The 24,598-nt window shown below is 42.2% G+C and overlaps 1 protein-coding gene across 2 annotated transcripts in view; it reads left to right on the top strand.

Annotated features, from left to right (window-relative positions):
• Nucleotides 1–6,499, top strand: part of FBXO28 (F-box protein 28) — a 47,611-nt gene extending 41,112 nt beyond the window's left edge. For both annotated transcript variants that reach the window (XM_053605358.1, XM_053605357.1), the window contains one exon: nt 1,870–6,499. In XM_053605358.1, coding sequence (XP_053461333.1) covers nt 1,870–1,893 — 24 coding nt within the window. In that variant the 3' untranslated portion in view covers nt 1,894–6,499. The remainder of the gene's footprint in view (nt 1–1,869) is intronic.
• Nucleotides 6,500–24,598: the final 18,099 nt, after the last annotated feature.

Here is a 24,598-nt window from a genome sequence, read left to right as displayed (position 1 = left end):
CAATTAAATGCCAAATCAGTAGCCAAGGTATAATCTTAAAGTAGACAATATCACTGTTGACTAATCTTGATCTGAGCCTTGGTATGTGAGTGGAAGTTGGATAAGGATAAACAAAAAGGGAAGAAAGAATGTATCAGTCAAAGAAAATATTATAGGGTGGTGACTGTGGCTCAGTGAGTAGGGCGGGTTTGAGCTCAGCCCTGGCCAAACTGCATCAAAAAGAAATAGCCGGGCCTTGTGGCAGGTGCCTGTAGGCCCAGCTACTCGGAAGTTTGAAGCAAGAGAATCGGCTAAGGCTTAGAGCTGGAGGTTGCTGTGAGCTGTGACACAACTGCACTCTACCAGGAGCAACAAAGAAGACTCTATCTCTAAAAAAAAAAAAAGAAAAAGAAAGAAAGAAAACATTATAGTTATTTAGCTATGCAAGGAGAAAATTAGCATGATGGGTTTAGGGTATGAATGGTCCATCTGGTTGTTTTAAAAAACCTTCAGTATGGGCGGCGCCTGTGGCTCAGTCGGTAAGGCGCCGGCCCCATATACCGAGGGTGGCGGGTTCAAACCCAGCCCCGGCCAAACTGCAACCAAAAAAAAATAAATAGCCGGGCGTTGTGGCGGGCGCCTGTAGTCCCAGCTACTCCGGAGGCTGAGGTAGGAGAATTGCTTAAGCCCAGGAGTTGGAGGTTGCTGTGAGCTGTGTGATGCCACGGCACTCTACCGAGGGCCATAAAGTGAGACTCTATCTCTACAAAAAAAAAAAAAAAAAAAAACCTTCAGTATATAATGTTCAAAAAAATAGGTTCCTAGTTTAAAATGGTGATTTTTATGCCCATGTTACATTCTGATTATTTCTAAAAGAGAATAGGTCCAAAGCCTTACTGCACTATGTCAGAAATTCTTTATAATTGTAATGTGTAATATAACCTACTCTTTGATGGCATCCCCTAATCTTTGTCTAACGTTTAAGCCTTTGCCTATAATTAAGTGCACAGTGAATATAAGAACATGATACAAGTTGAGTGTCCTTTATCTATAATTCTTGGAACAAGAAGTGTTTCCAATTTCAGATTTTTTTTTAGATTTTGGAATATTTGCATTACACTTATGAGTTGAACATTGCTAATCCCAATTCCAAAATCCAAAATGGTCTAGTGAAACTTTCCCTTGAACATCACATCAGCACTCAAACATTTTGGGTTTTGGATTTGAAAATTTCAGATTTGGGGGTTAGAGGTTAACTATAAGTGTATACTTCTAACTTTAATGTTTATGTTTCTTTATGTGAATAAGATAGAAAATAATTTTAATTTTACTATTCATATTTCTTGCTAGGTCCTAAAAATGTTTTATAGTATTTTAAATCCAAGTTTATGCCATTATTGTCCTTCTTCATTTTCTGGCAGATCCTCCACATGAGCAAGAGGATCAGAATTCAAACTTTTTTTCTTTTTGGAGATAGTCTCACTATGATGCCCTCGGTAGAGTGCTGTGATATATCACAGCTCACAGCAACCTCAAACTTCTGGGCTTAAGAGATTCTCTTCCCTCAGACTCCCAAGTAGCTGGGACTACATGTGCCCCCCACAATGCCCAGCTGTTTTTTATTGTTGTTTTCACTGTTGTTTAGCTGGCCCCAGGCTGGGTTCAAACCCACCAGCCTGGGTGAATGTGGCTGATAACATAAGGGCGGTGCCGAGCCAGAATTCAAACTAATTTGTAGTTGAAACAATGTATCTGATTGACCAAGCGGAATGCAAAAAATAAATTATCGAAAGTTGATATGATAAGCATATCCCATTTTGAAATAAGGTTAAGTATTACTGGTAGGGAGACATTTTCAGTGATTAACTCTTTTAAACTGTTTCTCCACAGTTCCAGGACCATCTGCAGCCCTAACGACAATGCAGCTTTTCTCCAAGCAAAACCCTTCAAGACAAGAGGTTACCAAACTCCAGCAGCAGGTTAAAACAAATGGTGCTGGCGTGACTGTTCTCAGGCGTGAAATTTCTGAGCTTCGCACCAAAGTGCAAGAACAGCAGAAACAGCTTCAAGACCAAGATCAGAAACTGCTAGAGCAGACCCAGATCATAGGTGAACAGAATGCACGGTTGGCAGAGCTGGAGCGCAAACTACGAGAAGTAATGGAAAGTGCAGTGGGAAACTCCTCAGGGTCTGGGCAGAATGAGGAGTCTCCTCGGAAACGAAAAAAGGCCACAGAAGCCATAGACTCTCTTAGGAAATCTAAACGTCTTCGGAATAGAAAGTAAATTGGAAAGTGTTTCTAGCTCCAGTGGCAGACATGGCTTAGTAGCTTGAGCAGTTATGCATATCAGGATACTGTGAGCAACATGGTGTCCCCTAGGCTTCTAGGCTTTTAGAACACAATTTGAACTCTTATTGTTGGGACATTTCCCGCTTCTCCTGGTTGAACTAATGCACAGAGTCTTTTTACTTTGCAATAGATTTGTACTAACCAGACCTGCTCTATCATGTTCTGAGGAGTTAATGTTTTTCTGTGCAGATAATGTTTAAAGTAAGTTCATTTGTTTCTGCATATATGCACATTACATAAAGATCTTAAACACAGTCTTGATAGACTAGAAGTTAAGTTTCATACAGAATATGTCCTGTTCACTTGAAAGAAAAGACTTACTTTTTAAAATGGACACTATCTTGTTTTGTTTTTTAAGTTGTCTTTTTGTTATAAGTGACCTTTGTCTGGAATGTCTGAAAAGTAGTTAATGCTTTTTGGTATTGAAGTAATGGGTAACTAAAGCGGACTTCCATAGTATTGACTGTAGAAGAAGCCTCTACAGTACTGACTATATATTTTTATAAACTACTGGCAAGGGACTTACCCAGTTGTTAGATACATGTTTTCAGTTCTCTTTTGGGGCCATGTCCTACATTTGCATGGATGGATGCATGCGTTGCCTAGTCAACTCACTTAAAAAGCTCTTGCACTGGTATTGATCTTGAACCTCTACACTTCTCCACTTTTTAGAGCAGTGTCTTAGTTTATTTAAGCGCTTAACATCTTCCACCACAACAGCTTGCCTCTAGAGGAGGAATTGTTAGTCTGTTCATCCTCCAGTTTTATAGGAAGAAGAAACTCTTGAAGCCCATTGCTTTATTTATTCTCTGTAGAGTTCAGGCACACTGGCTAAGATAGAACCCCAAATTGCAAGGCTCTTTCAATATTGAACTTCTGGGAGCAATACTGCTCCTCACTCACCACTGTGTGTGCTCACTGATCAAATGTGAGTGAGTAGGGGACCCGACTTACAGGATGTAGTTTTGCCATTGAAGGAAAAGTTCCTTGAAGAAAATTGTAGCATGAGAAAGCATTCTGATTATTTATTTTCTGGGGGATGACCTGAGGGAAGCTTTTTAATATTAATTTCAAGCTTTCCTTATCCTACAACTTTAAACAAAAGCTTTAATTTCATTTGCACTCCTGTTTTGAGCTTGTAACTGGAAAAGCATGTCTTGCACTGTTCAGCCTTCTGAGTGGTCACTTTAACAACCTCCAAATTGTGTTCAGTGGTTATTTCCCCCAGTTACATATTTTTTGAGACATTCAACTATCACAGACCTGGTTTTATTTTAATGTACTGAATTATGTAGTTATTTGTTAAGTTCTTTTAAACAACTGTTGCCTTGGGCTTCAGTTATTTAAAGTAACTCTAGGTATAATATTGAAAATTATCCCTTTCCAGGTGGGAGTTTGACACCTGTATAAAACCTAAAGTTTGGTAAGTACTTTAGTTGAATAAAAGCACAAGGTTATCACTTTTTATCCGTCCAACATGATATGGTTATGCATCCTCTAGATTAAGCTCACCAATTGAAACTTTTTTCTATCCATTTTTTTATATTGTCCTTACATAATATTGTCCTTAGATTTTGATTAATTCTATGTCTAACTTTGAAATACCATTTACAATGTAGTATGTTTTCAATGAGAAACCGTAAAGTTAACATCCAAGTGTTTCATTGTTTGTTGGGAAGTAATTTTAAAATAAAACAATTTCCAAAAAACATTTGTCAGCCAAGGTCATCCATAAAAGTCCCTGTCTGGAACTCATTTTCTCAGCAGCTCACATTTTTTTAATCATAGGATTTAGCCATATTATAACTTTGGAGGAGGCCTACTGGAATACCTATGGCCTTTTAATAGTCTGCTTTTCTGGTAATTGGAAGACTTTTTTTTTTTTTTTTAATTTATGCGTTTACAGGTTTACAAACTATAATCCTTATACAACAAAGGGATATTGTTAATGAATTATTAAGCGTCCTGAAGTTTTTTTAAACTACATCTAGATAGCCTACATGTATGCATAGTCTTCCACTGGTTAACACAAGTATATGGCTTTTATAAATAAGCAGTCACACATTATTGGCAGGTAGATCCTCTGTTCCATAATCCAAATTTTTACAACATGTAATCACCTGTCCACAAGGCTAGTAAGTTGCATTTGTTAATGCATGAATGTTCCATATAGTAGGAAAATAAAGCACTACAGTTCAGTTGTTAAAGTCTTAAATCTTACTTAGACTGCTAACTAAACATGTTAGGGTATTGCCTTCACCATTTATTAGGACAGTTATTGGATATCTGTTCTGCTTGTTAATGGATAGCATAATGGTATTTAAGGCTCAATAAATCACAAATGATTTGATCAGTTATAACTGATATATATATATAATTTACAGGAAAACTATAAATTAACCTCCTGAGAACCACCCTGCCCTGCTTTTTATACGTTATTTAAATGCCATGTGTTAATATCATGTCCTAATGCAACATTTCTTAAAGTATTCCCATCGTCTTCCTTGGCTGTTTTTCAGAGGAGACATCTTTATTTTAATGGGTCATTCCCACGCATAAATTTATTATGGTACAACACTATACACATGGATGAAAATGTGACAGGCGTGTGTAAGAAATGAAGAGGACTGTCCTCATACTTTAGCCCCAAGCGGATCCTCTACTTATCCTTCATGTGGAATTGGCTTACTTGGTTTTCACATAGTCTGAGGTTATAGAACCTGTTGTTTTTCAAACTCCTCTTTTGATGTACAGAGCCTGGAAATAATGGGGCATACACAAATGTATTGAGAATAATTATACTGTTTTAAAAGACTATTGGGGTGTCATCAGGTCTAAAGCCATTGGTTTTGGAAGTAGCTTTTTTTGTAAAACATGTTTTTTCGAGTACTGAACTTTACAGGGGTTTGCCTTAATCTCTATTGAGTAGTTTCAAGTTGTATGCGCTATTATTCTACGTGTTAAAATGTTAAAATATTCTATGTAGCCCCAAAAGTGGGTAAAACAGAGTATAAGTAATGCCTAAATAAATAAGCTAAAAGGTGTCACTACAGCTGGATTTTTGAGAGAAAATGGACATATAAAAATAGGCTATGTGTAATAAAAATAATGGCACCTTAAGATTGCACTATTTTATGCATTATTTTATATGCCATTCCATAGCCTGCACTTTAATCTCCAAAGAAATGATGTGTAATGTCCCAGTTGTTCCTTGTTATTAATAAATTTTTTTCCTAAGACAGGACACTTAATTCTATTTTACTAAACTGAATTAGTTTCTTGGAGGTGAACTCCTTTTTTGAGTTCTCTATTTCCTTAGCCATAATATTTTCTAGGATCTGGGAACTCCCTATCTTATCTATTTCCAACAGTATATGATTTTAATTTAATGTAAATCTCATACTTGGTGATTCGCACATTCTTTTATGTTGCTCTAGCAGTGAGTACCCATTTGTTACACTTACCTAACCCTCTAAAAGTAAATGCTGTGAGTTAAGATTTGAAGCCAGGAATAAGAGAACATTCTGAAAGGAAATGTCCTGTATAGTACAGTCTCTTGGAAATGACTGATTCTCACAAGAAATGCAATCTATCTGATATGCTGTCCAATTTTTTGACTTGAAATCTATGAATTGCTTTAATATGCAAAAGGATAAGTTAAAACTATTTTAAACTCCTAGCTTGCCATATGAGGTGAGTTTTTTTCAAAAGTACTAAATTAAAATGTGACTAGCAGTTAATTGCTGCCTACCCTGGTTTTAGTTTTAATAACAATACTGTTATATTGACAAGAAATATGACAGATTTAAGTAATATCCTTTTTGCAGATGCCTAAGGATCTTGATTAAATTTTTGAAATTCAAAAAGTAAACCCAAATTATTCTGTTGTGTCTTAAAAGAACCATGAAATTTAGAACCTTATTGGTAAATCTATTAAGTCCATTGCCAAGGTATACTGGTCCATATTCAAAGCAATACCAAGAGGCTAGAAGTGTTTAAAATTCCTTTATGTGGCGCCATGTCTGTAAATTACCTATGCTTATAAGCAACAATAATTTATTAGTTTACCTTCTGGAATTTTAATTGTCATAACCTAATCAATCATTGGAAAGTGAAAATCACCTCCTGGTCACACAACAGGGTACATAAATAAATGTGTTATTACCAGTGCTACTCGTTTTCATTGTGTTTCGTGCACAAAATGTAGAGCTCTGTTGCTAACATATTAGCTACTATCTTCTAGAGCAGGCATCCTCAAACTTTTTAAACAGGGGACCAATTCACTGTCCCTCAGACCGTTGGAGGGCTGGACTATAGTTTTAAAAAAAAACAACTATGAACCAATTCCTATGCACACTGCACGTATCTTATTTTGAAGTAAAAAACAAAATGGGAACAAATACAATTCACACCGGTTCATGTGGCCCACGGGCAGCAGTTTGAGGACGCCTGTTCTAGAGAATTGTACTGGGTGTTTTACACATCTTATTGTAGTCCTCACAGCCACCTTATAAAGCAGAATTACTCTTAGGGGAAAGCTGTACTCAGACTAAGTAAACTGTCCACAGTGACTTAAGTGGGATTTGATTTAAACCTCCTTGCTTCTATGCTTATGAACTTTCTGCTACACTATATTCTAAAAAACCTGGGGAAAAAGAGACTGATCCATACACATGGAACCCAAGATCAAGAAAAAGCTGAGCTTAGAGAAAACAACTTTTAAAGTTTTTTGGCAGTGGATTAACCCTATGTGTGCCAGGTAGATAACATTTGTAAGGCTTCTAAAATCTGTAAGAGGAGGCAATGCTAGCAGCAGATGTGGTCTGAGGCCACTGAGTACTAAAGTCACCTTACTATAATATGTGTTGCTGGTCAGTACAAAAGTGACCACCAATTCTTTTGCTCTGCCAGGGAAGAATACTGGTTCTCTTCAAAATTTCTTCCAGCTCCAGGCAGCAACTGTGGCTCAAGGAGTAGGGCGCCAGCCCCATATACTGGAGGTGATGGGTTCAAACCCGGCTCCAGCCAAAAACTGCAAAAAGACAAGCCTGGCGTTGTGGTGGAAGCCTATAATCCCAGCTACTCGGGAGGCTGAGGCAAGTGGGTAACTTGAGCCCAGGAGTTTGAGGTTGCTGTTAGCTATGCCACCACAGCACTCTACCTAGGGCAACTGAGTAAGTCTCTGTCTAAAAAAAAAAAAAATACAAATTTATTTCACCAATTTCTTAAAGATGTAAGCATGATAGAGAATTAATTGAAAACAATTCTCTCGGGAAGAGCAAACTTGTCTGATAAGTGCTTTAACCCTGCCTTGTGACAATTTAAGATGTTCAGAAAAGAGATCACAGATAACTATATTCTGAAGGGTGAGGGTGACAGCAGCAGTACCAATTGTTCCAACAACATCACTGCATTCTAGCCATCCAGATAACAGCCTAGAAAAATGAAGGCAGCTACTGTGTGTTACAGTCTTCGGGAGGTAGAACAGAGTTGAAATCCTTATTTTCATATTCTCCAGGTGGCTAAATTGCTGTGTAATATATTATTACATTAGTAGAAAACCAAGGATCTGGCCAGGCGCTGTGGCTCAGTCCTGTAATCCTCACACTCTGGGAGGCCAAGGCTGGTGGATTTTCTGAGCTCATGAGTTCGAGACCAGCCTGAGCAAGAGCAGGAGTGTTTAAAACTAGCCAGGCATTGTGGCTGGCACCTGTAGCCCAGCTACTCAGGAGGTCAAGGCAAAAGGATTGCTTGAGCCCAAGAGTTTGAAATTGCTGTGAGATATGACGCCATGGCACTCTACCAAGGGTGATAAAGTGAGACTCTGTCTCAAAAAGGGGGTAGAGGGATTCAGTGCCCATAGCTCCAGTGATTAGGTTGCTGGCCACATACACTGGGGCTGGAGGGTTCAAATCTGGCCTGGGGCTGCTAAACAATGACAACTACAACAAAAAAATAGCCTGGCATTGTGGCGGGCACCTGTAGTCCCAGCTACGTGGGAGGCTAAGCTTAAGCCCAAGAGTTTGAGGTTGCTGTGAGCTGCAACATAATGAGACTCTCGAAAAAAAAAAAAAGAAAAACCAAAGACCTTTTCTGGTATTCTTGCTTTTTCTTTTCTAAAAAAAGAATGATCTGTCCTTTATTTAAGAACTTTCTCACGTGAACTCCTGAGATGATTTGTACAGTCTCTACTAAATATGATATTCTCTCCAGAAAAGTGTCTCAATTTGCTGGTATATATTCCTCTGGTTTTTGGTGAAATACTTATTGTCTTAAAATTAAATTGCAAAGAGAAAAAATGAAAGGGCTATTGTTTGAGCAAAAACTACAAATGATGATTACAGAGGAGATACAAATTGGGCGGCACCTGTGAGTAGGGCACTGGCCCCATATATATCGAGGGTGGCGGGTTCAAACCTGACCTCAGCCAAACTGCAACAAAAAATAGCCAGGTGTTGTGAGGGGCACCTGTAGTCCCAGCTACTCGGGAGGCTGAGGCAAGAGAATCGCCTAAGCACAAGAGCTTGAAGTTGCTGTGAGCTGTGTGTGTGTGCCTCTTCACAGTCTTAAAGGCTTTTTAGCCTCCTGGAGAAGTTTTCAGTCCATCTTAGCTTTGGCATCTCTTAGAATCCTAGAAAAAAAAGCAACCTAGGAGATGGTTTAAAGCAGTTAGCAACATCTTTTTCATCCTCCAAGTACTACTGATTTGCATACAGCCACACACTTTGGTAACAGGAACTTACAGGACTTTTTGTACTTCCTCATACTGCCTCCTAGAGAACCACTAGAGACAAAAGCCCAAAAAGAAAAAGAGACAGGGGAAACCAGTTCAGAGTGCTCCTCCTCTGCGTTGGGCTGGAAGGCATGAAAGAAGGAAGGAGGTTCTTGGGCTTCCACAGGTAGAATGAAAAAGAGGAACCTCCCCCAAACTCCCTTTCACATGCAGCTTAGAATAGGGATGAAGCACACATGCTTTGCAGTCTATAAACAGGCTCCTTATCCCAGCTGTTCCAGTCACCAGCTTGGGTACTTCATATCTCTGAGGCTCAGGTTCATCATCTCTAAAACAGTTCCTACCTCATAGGCTTCTTGCAAAAATTCAAGAGTCCAGTCATCAATCCCAGCACCTGAGACACAGTATGTGCTTCACAAATGTTATAACAAATTGTTCTAGCCGGGTGTTGTGGCGGGCGCCTGTAGTCCCAGCTGCTCGGGAGGCTGAGGCAAGAGAATCGCGTAAGCCCAAGAGTTAGAGGTTGCTGTGAGCCATGTGATGCCACAGCACTCTATCCAAGGGTGGTACAGTGAGACTCTGTCTCTACAAAAAAAAAAAAAAAAAAAATTGTTCATGGTAGAACAAAGACCAATTCTAACAGCAAGCACAAAGCAGCTCAAGTGACTTTTTATGCTATAGATTTTTTTCTCTTTTGTAAAAATTGCACAGAAATTCCCTGTAGGTCATTGCCTCTTAAAGTGTGACCCAAGTGTCTACAGCCTCTGAATCACCAAGGAGCTTCTATAAAATGTAGAATCTCAGGTCTCATTCCAGAATCAAAGTCTGTGTTTGAACAAGATCACCAGTGATTTCTTTGCACATTAAAAAAAAATTTTTTTTTTCTTTTTTTTTTTGAGACAGAGTCTCAGTATGTCACCTTTGGTAGAGTGCCGTGGCATCCCAGCTCACAGCAACCTCAAACTCTTGGACTTAAGTGATTCTCTTGCCTTGGCCTCCCAAGTAGCTGGGACTACAGGTGCCTGTCACAACGCACAGCTATTTTTTGGTTGTATTTGTCATTGTTTGGCAGGCCTGGGCTGGATTCAAACCTGCCAGCTCTGGTGTATGTGGCTGGCACCCTAGCTGCTGAGCTACAGGTGCCAAGCCTGCACATTAAAATTTGAAAAGTGCAGGCGGCGCCTGTGGCTCAGTCGGTAAGGCGCCGGCCCCATATACCGAGGGTAGCGGTTTCAAACCTGGCCCCAGCCAAACTGCAACCAAAAAATAGCCGGGCGTTGTGGCGGGCGCCTGTAGTCCCAGCTGCTTGGGAGGCTGAGGCAAGAGAATCGCTTAAGCCCAGGAGTTGGAGGTTGCTGTGAGCTGTGTGAGGCCACAGCACTCTACAGAGGGCCATAAAGTGAGACTCTGTCTCTACAAAAAAAAAAAAAAAAAATTTGAAAAGTGCTACTGTGGGATCAATTTGGTTTTTGTTGTTTTTTTTTTTTAATTTGGTTTTTTGTTTTGTTTTGTTTTTGAGTCTCAGTCTGTTCCCTAGGTAGAGTGCCCTAGGGTCATAGCTCACAGCAACCTCAAATTTTTGGGCTCCAGTGACCCTCTTACCTCAGCCTCCCCAGTAACCACAGTGCCAGGCTAGTTTTTCTATTTTTAGTAGAGACAGGGGTCTCACTTTTGCTCAGGCTGGTCTCGAAGTCCTGTACTCAAGTAATTCTGGCCTCAGCCTCCCAAAGTACTAGGATGACTATGATATGAGCCACCATGCCCAGCACAACTTTGTCATTTTAAAACTAAATGCCTGGGCAGCGCCCATAGCTCAGTGGGTAGGGTGCTAGTCACATTCACCTAGGCTGGTGGGTTCAATCCCAAGCCCAGCCCCAAGCCAGCTAAAACAACAATGACAACTGCAACAAAAAAATAGCTGGGTGTTGTGGAGGGCACCCATAGTCCCAGCTACTTGGGTGAGGCTGAGGCAAGAGAATCACTTAAGCCCAAGAGTTTGAGGTTGCTGTGAGCTGTGACGTTAGGACACTCTACCCAGGGTGACAGCTTGAGACTCTGTCTCAAAAAAAAACAAAAACTAAACTAAATGCTCAACATCTCTTAGCACCCCATCAGGTTAACAATAATAATAAAAAAAAAACCAGAAGGGGGCAGAGGAGGACAGGGAGGAAGGGAAGAGGAAGAAGAAAATAACAAAGCTGAACAGAGACAGCCATTTGACACCAGCAGAGGTCATGATCATCAGCCAACCCAACAGAAAACAATTTCACATTGAGTGCCATCAAAAAAAAAATGTCAAGTAGGCTTAGCGCCCATAGCCCAGTGGTTAGGGCGCCAGCCACATGCACCGAGGCTGGTGGGTTCAAACCCGGCTCAGGCCAGCTAAACAACAGTGACAACTGCAACAAAAAAATAGCCAGGTGTTGTGGCAGGTGCCTGTAGTCCCAGCTACTTTGGAGGCTGAGGTAAGAGGATCACTTGAGCCCAAAGAGTTTGAGGTTACTGTGAGCTATATAACGCCATAGCACTCTACAGAAGGTGAGACAAAGTGAGACTCTGTCTCAAAAAAATAAAAAAAGAAAAGAAAAAATAACACAAATTATATTAACTAGTATAGACTGAAGGTTTGTGTCTCCCCAAAATTCACAAAAGGAGGACATTAGGAGGTGAGGCCTTTGGGAAGTGATTAGGTCATGAGGGTGAAGATCTCATGAATGGAGATAATGACATTATGAAGAGGCTCTGGAAAACTCCTTCACCCCTTCTGCCATGTGAGGTTATAATAGAAGGTGCCATCTATGAACTAGGAAGCAGACCCTCACCAGACACCAAAATTGCCCGTGCCTTGATCTTGGACTTCCCAGCCTCCAGACCTGTGAACGATAAACGTCTATTGTTTGCAAGCCACCCAGGCTATGGCAATGTGTTATAGCAGGCCAAATGGACTAAGACATACACAAAAAGAAAACCTTACGAATTATGTTCTTCCTTTGAAAATAGTATACTTTTTTATTTATTTATTTTTTTGAGACAGAGTGTCACTATGCCACCTCCGTAGAGTGCTGTAGCATCACAGCTTACAGCAACCTCAAACTCTTGGGCTTATGTGAGTCACTTGCCTCAGCCTCCCATGTAGCTGGGATTACTGGTGACCATCACATGCCTGGCTATTTTTTGGTTGTGGCTGTCATTGTTTGGCAGGCCCAGGGCTGGGTTCAAACCCGCCAGCTCCAGTGTATGTGGCTGGCACTCTAGCCACTGAGCTACAGGTGCCAAGTGAGCATGCTTTTATAGTTTATTTTATACTATATATATATATTTTTTTTTTTTTTTGAGACAGAGTCTCAAGTTGTCACCCTCGGTACAGTGCCGTGTCATCACAACTCACAGCAACCTCAGACTCTTGGGCTTAAGCGATTCTTTTCCCTCAACCTCCCAAGTAGCTGGGACTATAGGCGCCCACCACAAAGCCCAGCTATTTTTCTTTTGTTGTTGTTGCAGTTGTTTAGCTGGCCCGGGCTAGGTTCGAAACTGCCACCCTTAGTGTATATAGCTGGCACCATAACCACTGTGCTATGGGCGCCGAGCCAATTTGTAGCATTTTTTATGACAAGGGGTCTCACTCTGTCACCTTGGCTAGAGTGCAGTGACATCATGATAGCTTCCTGCAGCCTCAAATTCCTGGGCTCAAGCAATCCTCTGTTTCCGCTCCCTGAGTAGCTAGTACTACAGATTCCCACCACAATGCCCATATAATTTTTTTTTTTAATAGTTTTAGTAAAGACAGGGTCTTTCTTGTCCTCGGCTGGTCTAGAACTGTTGACCTCAATTCTCTTGCCTCGGCCTCCCAAATTACTAAGATAACAGGCATGAGCCACTGTGCCAGGCCTGAAAATGGTATATATTTGCTCTAACTGAATCTTAGCACACTTGGTATCATTGATGATAGCAGGGGCAGAAAGGAAGTGTTGGAAACAAAAATAAAGAACTTTCAAGGAACTCATGCATATGTTGTCTTCATCTTTTGTATTATCATTATTGAGGAATAGATTGACAAGATGAATCTTTTTTTTTGGCCGGGGCTGGGCCTGAACCCACCACCTCCGGCATATGGGACCGGCGCCCTACTCCTTGAGCCACAGGCGCCGCCCTAGATTGACAAAATGAAATGTACTCATATTTAGTGTACAGTATTTTTATTTGACCACAGTAAAATAACCTGTCACCACCACTATGACAATCAAGATATAGGATGTTTTCATCACCCCAAAAGGTTCATTTCCTTCTCTTCTAGTTGACCCCTTCTTCTCCCCAGCCTCAGACAACCAATGACCTGCTTTCTATCACTATAGATTAGATTTGTCTTTTCTACAATAATTAAAGGAGCCATATAGGATGTATTCTATTGAGTAAGCCTTCTTTTAATTTTCAGTTTTTAAGTATTTTAATAAGTAGACATTTAAACATATCCTTCAAAAATCGCATCTAGTAGAGGGCAGGTGCCATGGCTCACACCTGTAATCCTAGCCCTTTGGGAGGCAGAGATGGGCAGAGTGACAGCTGTGCTCCCTTCTCCTCCTCTTTTCCATTTCCCTTCTTTCCTCTGCCCCCTTGAATATAATTGTGTTTTTCTCTTGTGTAGACATATAGTTATTTATCTATTGGTTTCTTGTTAGTATTGAGGACATTGGATACCTGTTTTTCTATTCTTGAGATACTTTACTTAGAAGAATGTGCTTCAACTATCCAGGTAAATATAAAAGATATAAAGTTTCCATCTTTTTGTTTTTTTTTTAAAGATAGACTCTCAAGCTGTCACTCTGGGTAGAGTGCCATGGTGTCACAGGCACTTGGGCTTAAGAGATTCTCTTGCCTCAGCCTCCCAAGTAGCTGGGACTTCAGGCACCTACCACAACACCTGGTTGTTGTTGTTGCAGTTGTCATTGTTGTTTTAGCTGGCTTGGGCCGGGGTTTGAACCCACCAGCCTCAGTGTATATGGCCAGCGCCCTAACCCACTGAGCTACTGGTGCCACCAAAGTTTCCATCTTTTTTATGGCTCAATACTACTCCATGATATACATATACTAGTTTATTAATCCATTTGTAGGTTGATGGGTATTGGGTTAATTCCATCTCTTGGCAATTGTGAATTGAGCTACAATAAACATTCTAGAGCAAATGTCCTTATGGTAAAATGATTTTTTTTTTCTTCTGGGTAGATACTTAGTAATGGAATTGCAGAATCAAATAGAAAGTTTATTTTTAGCTCTTTGAAGATTCTTCTTTCCATAGAGGTTGTATTAGTTTGCAGTCCCACCGACAGTGAAAAAGTGTTCCCTTCTGGCTCGATGCCTGTGGCTCCAGCAGCTAAGGCGCCAGACACATACACCTGAGGTGGGGGGTTTGAATCCAGCCAGGGGCCCGCCAAACAATGACAACTACAACCAAAAAATATAGCCGGGCGTGTGTAGTCCCAGCTACTTGGGAGGCAGAGGCAAGAGAATGACTTGAGCCCAGTAGTTGGAGGTTGTTGTGAACTGTAATGCCACAGCACTCTACCCACAGGCGCCGAGCCAGTTTGCTTTACTTGTATTCTTAGCTGTGCAGAAGCTTTGTAGCTTGATCATGTTGCATTCATTTATTTTTGGTGTTGCTGTGATTGTCAAGAAGTTATTCTTCATAAATTCTTTTCCTAGGCCGATAGCATCAAGAGTTTTTCCTATACTTTCTCCTTGAATTTTTTTTTCCATGTCTTAAATTTAAACATTTTATCCAGTAAGAGTTAATTTTTGTAGGTCAGAGGTGCAGGTACAATTTCAGTCTTCTACATGTGGCTAACCAGTTTTCCCAGCACCATTTATTAAATAGAGATTCTTTTCCCCAATGTATGCTTTTGTTCAGTTTATCAGAGATCAAATGGTGGCCAGGTCTGCCTAGTCTGTGGCAGGAGGATTACTTCAGCTCAGGAGTTTGAGAGCAGCCTGAGTAAGAGGCAGATCCTGTATCTACAAAAAATAGAAAAACTAGCCAGATGGATCTGGTGGAGCTAGCCTATAGTTCCAGCTTTTCAGGAGACTTAGGTAGGAGGCATCACTTGAACCCAGAAGTTTGAGGTCACTGTGAGCTGTGATGCCAAGGTACTCTAGTCTGGGGCAACAGAGTGAGACTTTTTCTCAAACACACAAACAAGACCAAAAAAGGACAAAAACAATGATCAAATAGTGACATGTGGCTGGGTACATGTCTAGGTCCTCTATTCTATTCCATAGATCCATATCTCTATTTTTGTGCCAGTACCATGCTGTTTTGATCACCATACACTTGTAATATAGCCTGAAGTGTGGAAACACAATGCCTTCAGATTTGTTTTTATTTCTTAAAATTACATTGGATATTTGGGATTTTTTTCTGTTTGTATATGAAATGAAGTAGTATTTTTTTTTTTTTTTTTTTTGTAGAGACAGAGTCTCACTTTATGGCCCTCTGCAGAGTGCCATGGCCTCACACAGCTCACAGCAACCTCCAACTCCTGGGCTTAAGTGATTCTCTTGCCTCAGCCTCCCGAGTAGCTGGGACTACAGGCACCTGCCACAACGCCCGGCTATTTTTTGGTTGTAGTTTGGCCGGGGTCGGGTTTGAACCCGCCACCCTTGGTATATGGGGCCGGCGCCTTACCGACTGAGCCACAGGCACTGCCCCATGAAGTAGTATTTTTTTCAAAGTATGACATTAGTGCTTTGATGGGGATTGCATCAATTCTATACATTGCTTTGGGTAGTATAGACATTTTTTTTTATTTTTTTTTTTTTGTAGAGACAGTCTCACTTTATGGCCCTCTGTAGAGTGCCGTGGCCTCACACAGCTCACAGCAACCTCCAACTCCTGGGCTTAAGCGATTCTCCTGCCTCAGCCTCCCGAGCAGCTGGGACTACAGGCGCCCGCCACAACGCCCGGCTATTTTTTGGTTGCAGTTTGGCCGGGGCTGGGTTTGAACCCGCCACCCTCGGTATATGGGGCCGGCGCCTTACTGACTGAGCCACAGGCGCCGCCCAGTATAGACATTTTAACAATTTTTTTTTTTTTTTTGAGACAGAGCCTCAAGCTGTTGCCCTGGGTAGAATGCTATGGCATCACAGCTCACAGCAACCTCCAACTCCTGGGCTCAAGAGATTCTCCTGCCTCCGCCTCCCAAGTAGCTGGGACTACAGGTGCTTGCCACAATGCCTGGCTATTTTTTTTGGTTGCAGCCATCATTGTTGTTTGGCGGGTCCAGGCTGGATTCGAACCCGCCAGCTCAGGTGTATGTGTCTGGTGCCTTAGCCTCTTGAGCCACAAGCGCCACGCCAACAATTTTTTTTTTTTTTTTGAGACAGAATCTCACTCAGAGTCTTTATCCCCGAGTAGAGTGCTGTGGCATCATAGCTCACAGTAACCTCAAACTCCTAGGTTCAAATGATCTTTCTGCCTCAGGGGCTTCCAAGTTGGTGGGACTACAGGCACCCGCCATCATGCCCAGCTAGTTTTTCTATTTGTAGTAGAGATGGGGTCTTCCTCTTGCTCAGGTTGGTCTCAAACTCCTGAGCTCAGGCAATTCTCCTGCTTTGACGTCCCAGAGTGCCATGCCCAGCAGATTTAGTTACCATGACTGTATGAGAGTATGATGATTTCTGTTGGAGTTGAATTCTACTTTTATTCTGTTACAGTCCAAGAAGATATAAAGTATAATTTCTATTATTTTGAATTTGTTGAGATTTGATCTGTGCCCTAAGATATAATCAATTTTGAAGGATGACCCATGGGCTGATGAGAAGAATATATACTCAGGTTTATTAAGATGAAATATTCTAAAAAAAAAAAAAAACGATGAAATGTTCTGTATATGTCTGTTAAGCTTTTGTGCTAAGACTGGGTTTAAGTCCCTTGCTTTTATGTTTAGTTTCTGCTGAGTAATCTTCTTTCATTTAACATAACGTTTTTCAGATCCATAAACCTCCATGTATTTTTTTTTTTTTTTTTGTAGAAACAGAGTCTCACTTTATGGCCCTCGGTAGAGTGCCATGGCGTCACACAGCTCACAGCAACCTCCAACTCCTGGGCTTAAGGCAATTCTCTTGCCTCAGCCTCCCGAGTAGCTGGTATTATAGGCGCCCACCACAACGCCCGGCTGGATAAGTTTATTTCTAAATATTATCCTACACAGATGCTGGGGCCTCAGTGGGGGATTGCTCAGTTCAGAAAAGCGTGTGCGTCCAACTTCTATTCTTTTTCCTTTTTGTAGAGACAGAGTTTCACTTTATCGCCCTCGGTAGAGTGCTGTGGCGTCACACAGCTCACAGCAACCTCCAACTCCTGGGCTTAGGCGATTCTCCTGCCTCAGCCTCCCGAGCAGCTGGGACTACAGGCGCCCGCCACAACGCCCAGCTATTTTTTTGTTGCAGTTCGGCCGGGGCTGGGTTTGAACCCACCACCCTTGGTGTATGGGGCCGGCGCCCTGCTCACTGAGCCACCCATGTATTATTTATTTTGTTTCTTGTTATCACTAAGCAATATCCTTTCACGTGGATGTGCCTGACTTTGTTTATCCTCTCACCTACTGACAGATACATAGGTTGTTTTGAGCTTTGGGGATGCCATTATCAGTAAATCTGCCATGAACAGTCACGTCCATGTGTTTGTGTTTTCAGTTTTCTAGGGAAAGTGCCTAGGAGTGCAATGGCTGAGTTATATAACAAGTGTACATCTAACTTTATAGGGAACACCAAACTGTGTTTCAGAATGATAACATTTCACATTTCTGGGCAGCATCTGTGGCTCAACCAGTAGGGCACCAGCTCCATATCCCGAGTGTGGCAGGTTCAAAGCCCCAGCCAAACTGCAGCAAAAAAATCGCCGGGCGTTGTGGTGGGCACCTATAGTCCCAGCTGCTCGGGAGGCTGAGGCAGGAGAATCACCTAAGCCCAGGAGTTGGAGGTTGTTGTGAGCTGTGTGACGCCACGGCACTCTACCGAGGGCGATAAAGTGAATTTTTTTTGTCTCTAAAAAAAATTTTTTTTTCACATTTCTGTCAAGAATGTATGAGCACTTCATCCTCATCAACACTGAGACAGGCTCTCACTCTGTTTCTGGGGTTACCATGCAGTGGCGTCATAGCTCACTGCAACCTCAGATATCTGGGCTCAAGCAATTCTGCCTCAGCTTTACAAGCAGCTGGGAGTACAGACACCTGCCACAATGCCTGGCTTAATTTTTCTATTTTTAGTAGAGCTCTGACTAGTCTCTTGAGCTCAAATGATTCTCTCACATTGGCCTCCCAGAGTGCTGGGATTGCAGGTGTGAATCACCACTTTTGGTCCTGGTTTCTCAATTCTTATGTCTATAAAAATGAAAAATGGGGAAAGAACTAATTGCACTGTTTCAATTTAATTTATTTATTTATTAGTCCTTTTTCTTTTTTTTTTTGTTAAGCTGGCCCTGGCCTGGTTCAAACCTGTCACTCCAAGTGCACAAGGCTGGTGCTCTAACCACTTAGCTACGGGCACCCAGCCAACCCTTCCTAAGTGGAGGCATGCATTGTCTCAATTTAGTATTACATATTTAGCTGCAGAAAGGTGAACTTACTTGAAAAAAATTAATTGTAATTTAATTCACAACAGTATAAATGTATTAACACCTAGTCTCATAAACAAAGGAATGCTTAATGACATTAAAAAAAAAATTGGGTGGGGGAGTCCAGTGCGGTGGCTCATGCCTGTAATCCTAGCACTCTGGGAGGCCAAGGCAGGTGGATTGCCTGACCTCACAGGTTCAAGACCAGCCTGAGCCAGAGTGAGACCTCATGTCTTAAAAAATAGCTGGGTGTTGGACAGAACCTGTGGCTCAAAGGGGTAGAGCGCTGGCCCCACATGCCAGAGGTGGTGGGTTCAAACCCAACCCTGGCCAAAAACTGCCAAAAAAAATAGTTGGGTGTTGTAGCGGGTGCCTGTAATCCCAGCTACTCGAGAAGCTGAGACAAGAGAATTGCTCTAAAGTCTGAGGTTGCTGTGATCTGTGATGCCATGGCATTCTACCAAGGCCAATGAAGTGAGATTCTGTCTCAAAAATAATAAAAATAAAAATAACATTTTTTTGAGACAGTCTTACTCTGTTATCCAAGGTAAGAGTTTCATGGCATCAGACTAACTCACAGCAACCTCAAATTTCCTGGCTGAAGCAATCCTCCTGCCTCAGGCTCCTGAGTAGCTGGGAACACAGGTGCCCACCACCATGCCTGGCTTATTTTTTTATTTGTTAGAAAAGGGATCTCACTCTTTCTCAAGCTGGTGTAGAACTAAAACTAATGATCTCAAGCAATCATCCGGCCTCAGTCTCCCTGAGTGCCAGGGTCACAGGGCTGAGCTATGGGGTCTGGACTAAAAATATTTGCTGTGACTTATTCTTAGCAAATCAGTGTCAGTGATAATGGCGGGCAGGGAGGTAGAGAGAGATAGGTCTTTAAAGTAACCCATACAGATGTTCTCCCCATTTACTGTATTATCATTAATGAGGAATAGATTTTTTAAATGGAGTGTATTCATTTTTAGTGTACAGTACTTTAATTTGACCAACATAAAATACCCATGTCACCACCACCACAGTTAAGATATAGAATGTTTTCATCACCCCAAAAGGTTCACTTCCATCTGTCCTAGTTGATCCCTCCCCACCCTAAGCTCAGACAACCAATGACCTGCTTTCTATCACTGTAGATTAGATTTGTCTTTTCTACAATTATGAAAGGAGTCATATAGGATGAATTCTTCTGAGTAAATCTTTCATTCACCATAATGTTTTTGAGATTCCTACATGTTGATACATACATTTGTTTGTTTGTTTGTTTTTTGAGACAGAGTCTCAAGCTGTTGCCCTGGGTAGAGTGCCGTGCCATCACAGCTCACAGCAACCTCCAACTCCTGGGCTCAAGTGATTCTCCTGCTTCCACCTCCCAAGTAGCTGGGATTACAGGTGCCCGCCACAACACCCAGCTATTTTTTGGTTGCAGCCATCATTGTTGTTTGGTGGGCCAGGCTGGATTCGAACCCACCAGCTCAGGTGCATGTGGCTGGCTCCTTAGTCGCTTGAGCCACAGGCGCCAAGCCATGCATTCATATTTTGTTGCATTTTATCACTAAACAGTTTTGTTCTCATAAAATTTAGTATATCCATACGAATTTGTTCATCCTGTCATCTACTCATCAATATGAGTTATTTCTAGCTTAGTGACACTTTCTAGCAAAGTCTGATAGAATCGAAGAGACAAATAGACAACTTGGTTGGAGGCTTAAATACCTACTTCCAAGAATGGATAAAACAACTAGACAGAATGTACACAGGGAATGTACACAGGGAATCCAGAGTTTCTAAAGAGAATCGCTTAAGGAGTTGGAGGTTGCTGTGAGCTATGATGTTACGGCACTCTACCCAGTGCGACAGCTTGAGGCTCTGTCTCAAAAAAAAAAAAAAAAAAAAAAGAGTACTAGGATTATAGGTGTGAGTAATCCCGCCTAGCCTAAGTGTAAATTTAGATGTGCTGATTCTCTAACTAAATAATACACTTCAAAATAAATAAGAAAAATATTTACTGGAAACTAATTATTAGCTGGAGGAGTTGTCTTTGTTACTGGTATTAAGAAATATATGGGTGGCGCCTGTGGCTCAGTGAGTAGGGCGCCAGCCCCATATACCGAGGGCAGAGGGTTCAAACCCGGCCTTGGCCAAAACTGCAACCAAAAAATAGCCGGGTGTTGTGGCGGGTGCCTGTAATCCCAGCTGCTGGGGAGGCTGAGGCAAGAGAATTGCGTAAGCCCAAGAGTTAGAGGTTGCTTGAGCCGTGTGACGCCACGGCACTCTACCGAGGGTGGTACAGTGAGACTCTGTCTCTACAAAAAAAAAAAAAAAGAAATATATGGATGCCACGGCACTCTACCCAGGGCCATAAAGTGAAACTGTCTCTACAAAAAAAAAAAAAAAAAATATATATATATATATATATATATATGAGGCTCAGTGCCTGTTAGCTCAAGCCGCTATAGCGCCAGCACATACACCAGAGCTGGCGGGATCGAATCCAGCCCGGGCCTGCCAAACAACAATGACAATTACAACTAAAAGAAAAAAGAAAAAAATAGCCCGGCATTGTGGTGGGCGCCTGTAGTTCCAGCTCCTTGGGAGGCTAAGGCAAGAAAATCGCTTAAGCCCAGGAGTTGAAGGTTGCTGTGTGGTGTGATGCCACAGCACTCTATCCAGGGTGACAGGTTGAGGCTTTGTCTCAAAATATATAGAGCACCGGCCCCATATGCCGAGGGTGGCGGGTTCAAACCCAGCCCCGGCCAAACTGCAACAAAAAAATAGCCGGGCGTTGTGGTGGGCGCCTGTGGTCCCAGCTACTCGGGAGGCTGAGGCAAGAGAATCATGTAAGCCCAAGAGCTGGAGGTTGCTGTGAGCAGTGTGACGCCACAGCACTCTACCGAGGGCAGTAAAGTGAGACTCTGTCTCTACAAAAAAAAAAAAACATATATTTTATATATATATATATATATTTTTTTTTTAGCAGGCCATATATATATGAACAAACAAACAAAAAAATAGCTGGGTGTTCTGGCCGTGCCTGTAGTCCCAGCTACTTGGGACACTGAGGCAAGAAAATTGCTTGAGCCCAAGAGTTTGAGGTTGCTGTGAGCTGTGATGCCACTGCACTCTTCCCAGGGCCACAGCTTGAGACATGGTCTCAAAAAAAAAAAGGGGCGGCGCCTGTGGCTCAGTTGGTAAGGCGCCGGCCCCATATACCGAGGGTGGCGGGTTCAAACCCGGCCCCGGCCAAACTGCAACCAAAAAATAGCTGGGCGTTTGGCGGGCGCCTGTAGTCCCAGCTACTAGGGAGGCTGAGGCAAGAGAATCGCTTAAGCCCAGGAGTTGGAGGTTGTTGTCAGCTGTGTGACGCCATGGCACTCTACCGAGGGCCATAAAGTCAGACTCTGTCTCTACAAAAAAAAAAAAAAGAATGCTTTCTGTAATTACTCTTCTATGAATTAATATTATCACATCTACCCACAGGCCAGTATCTTTCAATACCATTAGATCGCAAGTGTATCATTGTTGAAATGGTCTTAAAAATGAATTGTTCCGGGCGGCGCCTGTGGCTCAGTGAGTAGGGCGCCGGCCCCATATGCCGAGGGCGGTGGGTTCAAACCCAGCCCCGGCCAAACTGCAACAAAAAAACAGCCAGGCGTTGTGGCGGGCGCCTGTAGTCCCAGCTGCTAGGGAGGCTGAGGCAAGAGAATCGCGTAAGCCCAAGAGTTAGAGGTTGCTGTGAGCCGTGTGATGCCACGGCACTCTACCCAGGGCGGTACACTGAGACTCCGTCTGTACAAAAAAAAAAAAAAAAAAATGAATTGTCCCCTCAAAAATCAAATAAATGAAAAAGAAAAAATCTTTTTTTTTTTTTACAGTTTTTGGCAGGGGCCGGTTTTGAACCTGCCACCTCTGGTATATGGGGCCAGCATCCTACTCCTTTGAGCCACAGGCGCCACCCAAGAAAAAAATCTTTGTAAAAAAACCATATTGATTTCAAAAGTATGGATGCCCTCATCTAAAAACTATTTCATCTGAAATTTTATATTATCATTGAGGCCTATTATGATTCACCATGGCTTTTTTTTTTTTTCCACCATGGTTTTTATTTATTTTTTTTTGTAGAGACAGAGTTTCACTTTATGGCCCTCGGTAGAGTGCCGTGGCCTCACACAGCCCACAGCAACCTCCAACTCCTGGGCTTAAACGATTCTCTTGCCTCAGCCTCCCGAGTAGCTGGGACTACAGGCGCCCGCCACAACGCCCAGCTATTTTTTGGTTGCAGTTTGGCTGGGGCCAGGTTTGAACCCTCCACCCTCGGTATATGGGGCCGGCGCCTTACCAACTGAGCCACAGGTGCCGCCCCTATTTTCCACCATGGTTTTTAAAAGCAGATTTCCATAGTGTCTTTCCAGCTTAACTGGTATGTTTGCCTCAAGGCCAATTACTTGGCAAGATTTAGAAAAAGATGTGAAAGTCAGATAATCTATTAAGAATAGTTTCTTAGGTGGCACCTGTGGCTCACTGAGTGGGGCGCTGGCCCCATATACTGAGGGTGGCGGGTTCAAACCCAGCCCCAGCTGAACTGCAACCAAAAAATAGCCAGGCGTTGTGGTGGGTGCCTGTAGTCCCAGCTGCTTGGGAGGCTGAGGCAGGAGAATCGCGGAAGCCCAAGAGCTAGAGGTTGCTGTGAGTCCTGTGACTTCATGGCACTTTACCGAAGGCAGTAAAGTGAGACTCTGTCTCTACAAAAAAAAAAAAAAAAAAAGAATAGTTTTTTACTCCAAAGAATTTTATTTGTACTTTTCTTGGTTTACTTTATTGTATTTTTGTTGTTGTTGCAGTTTTTGGCCGGGGCTGGGTTTGAACCCACCCCCTCTGGCATATGGGGCCGATGCCCTACTCCTTGAGCCACAGGTGCCGCCTGGTTTACTTTATTGTACATACAAATTAATAACTGTTAATAATCCAAACTAGTAGATAGACGTCTGCATTGTAAAGACACCTTCTCACTTTTGCCTGCATTGTAAATGAAAACAAAAATAAATAAATAAGAAAAGTGCAAACTATAGAAGCCAAGCATGTATAATGAAAATAGTTAGCAATCGTCAACAACCGTCCTGTAGCTCAAATATTTTTCCTTAAAATGTCAAAATCCACGGGCGGCGCCTGTGGCTCAGTCGGTAGGGCGCCGGCCCCATGTACCGAGGGTGGCAGGTTCAAACCCGGCCCCGGCCAAACTGCAACCAAAAAATATCCGGGCGTTATGGCGGGCGCCTGTAGTCCCGGCTGCTCGGGAGGCTGAGGCAAGAGAATCGCTTAAGCCCAGGAGTTGGAGGTTGCTGTGAGCTGTGTGAGGCCACGGCACTCTACCGAGGGCCATAAACTGAGACTCTGTCTCTTTAAAAAAAAAAAAAAATGTCAAAATCCACATTATTTCCAAAATCTGCATTTTTCAATTCAAATATGAAAGATACAAAGAGATTTAAGAAAAAAATTCATTCCCAAATCTTTCCTCTGGAACCCTACTTACTCTCTCACAATGTAACCATTTCTTGGATGTGTTTCTAAATATATTTTATGCATCTCCCAGGAAACATCCATAATGTCCCTTTCCCCCCATACCTGCTGTTTTGCATTTATTAGTACATTCTGTCAATGCATATTAATACATAAAGAAATTCTGCTATTTTTTTTTTTTTTTTGAGACACAGTCCCAAGCTGTCGCCCTGGGTAGAGTGCCATGGCATCATAGCACATAGCAACCTCCAACTTGGGCACAAGCAATCCTCTTGCCTCAGTTTTTCTATTCTTTAATAGAGACGGGCATCTCACTTTTGCTTAGGCTGGTCAAGGAATCCACCCGCCTCAGCCTCCCAGAGTGCTAGGATTACCAGCATGAGCCACCTTGCCCAGCTGAACTTCATTT

Source organism: Nycticebus coucang, chromosome 10 (genome assembly GCF_027406575.1).
Source record: "Nycticebus coucang isolate mNycCou1 chromosome 10, mNycCou1.pri, whole genome shotgun sequence".
Classification (NCBI taxonomy): Eukaryota; Metazoa; Chordata; class Mammalia; order Primates; family Lorisidae; genus Nycticebus; species Nycticebus coucang.
The sequence above is the reverse complement of the archived record's forward strand: the minus strand, read 5'-3'. Positions and strand labels throughout refer to the sequence as shown.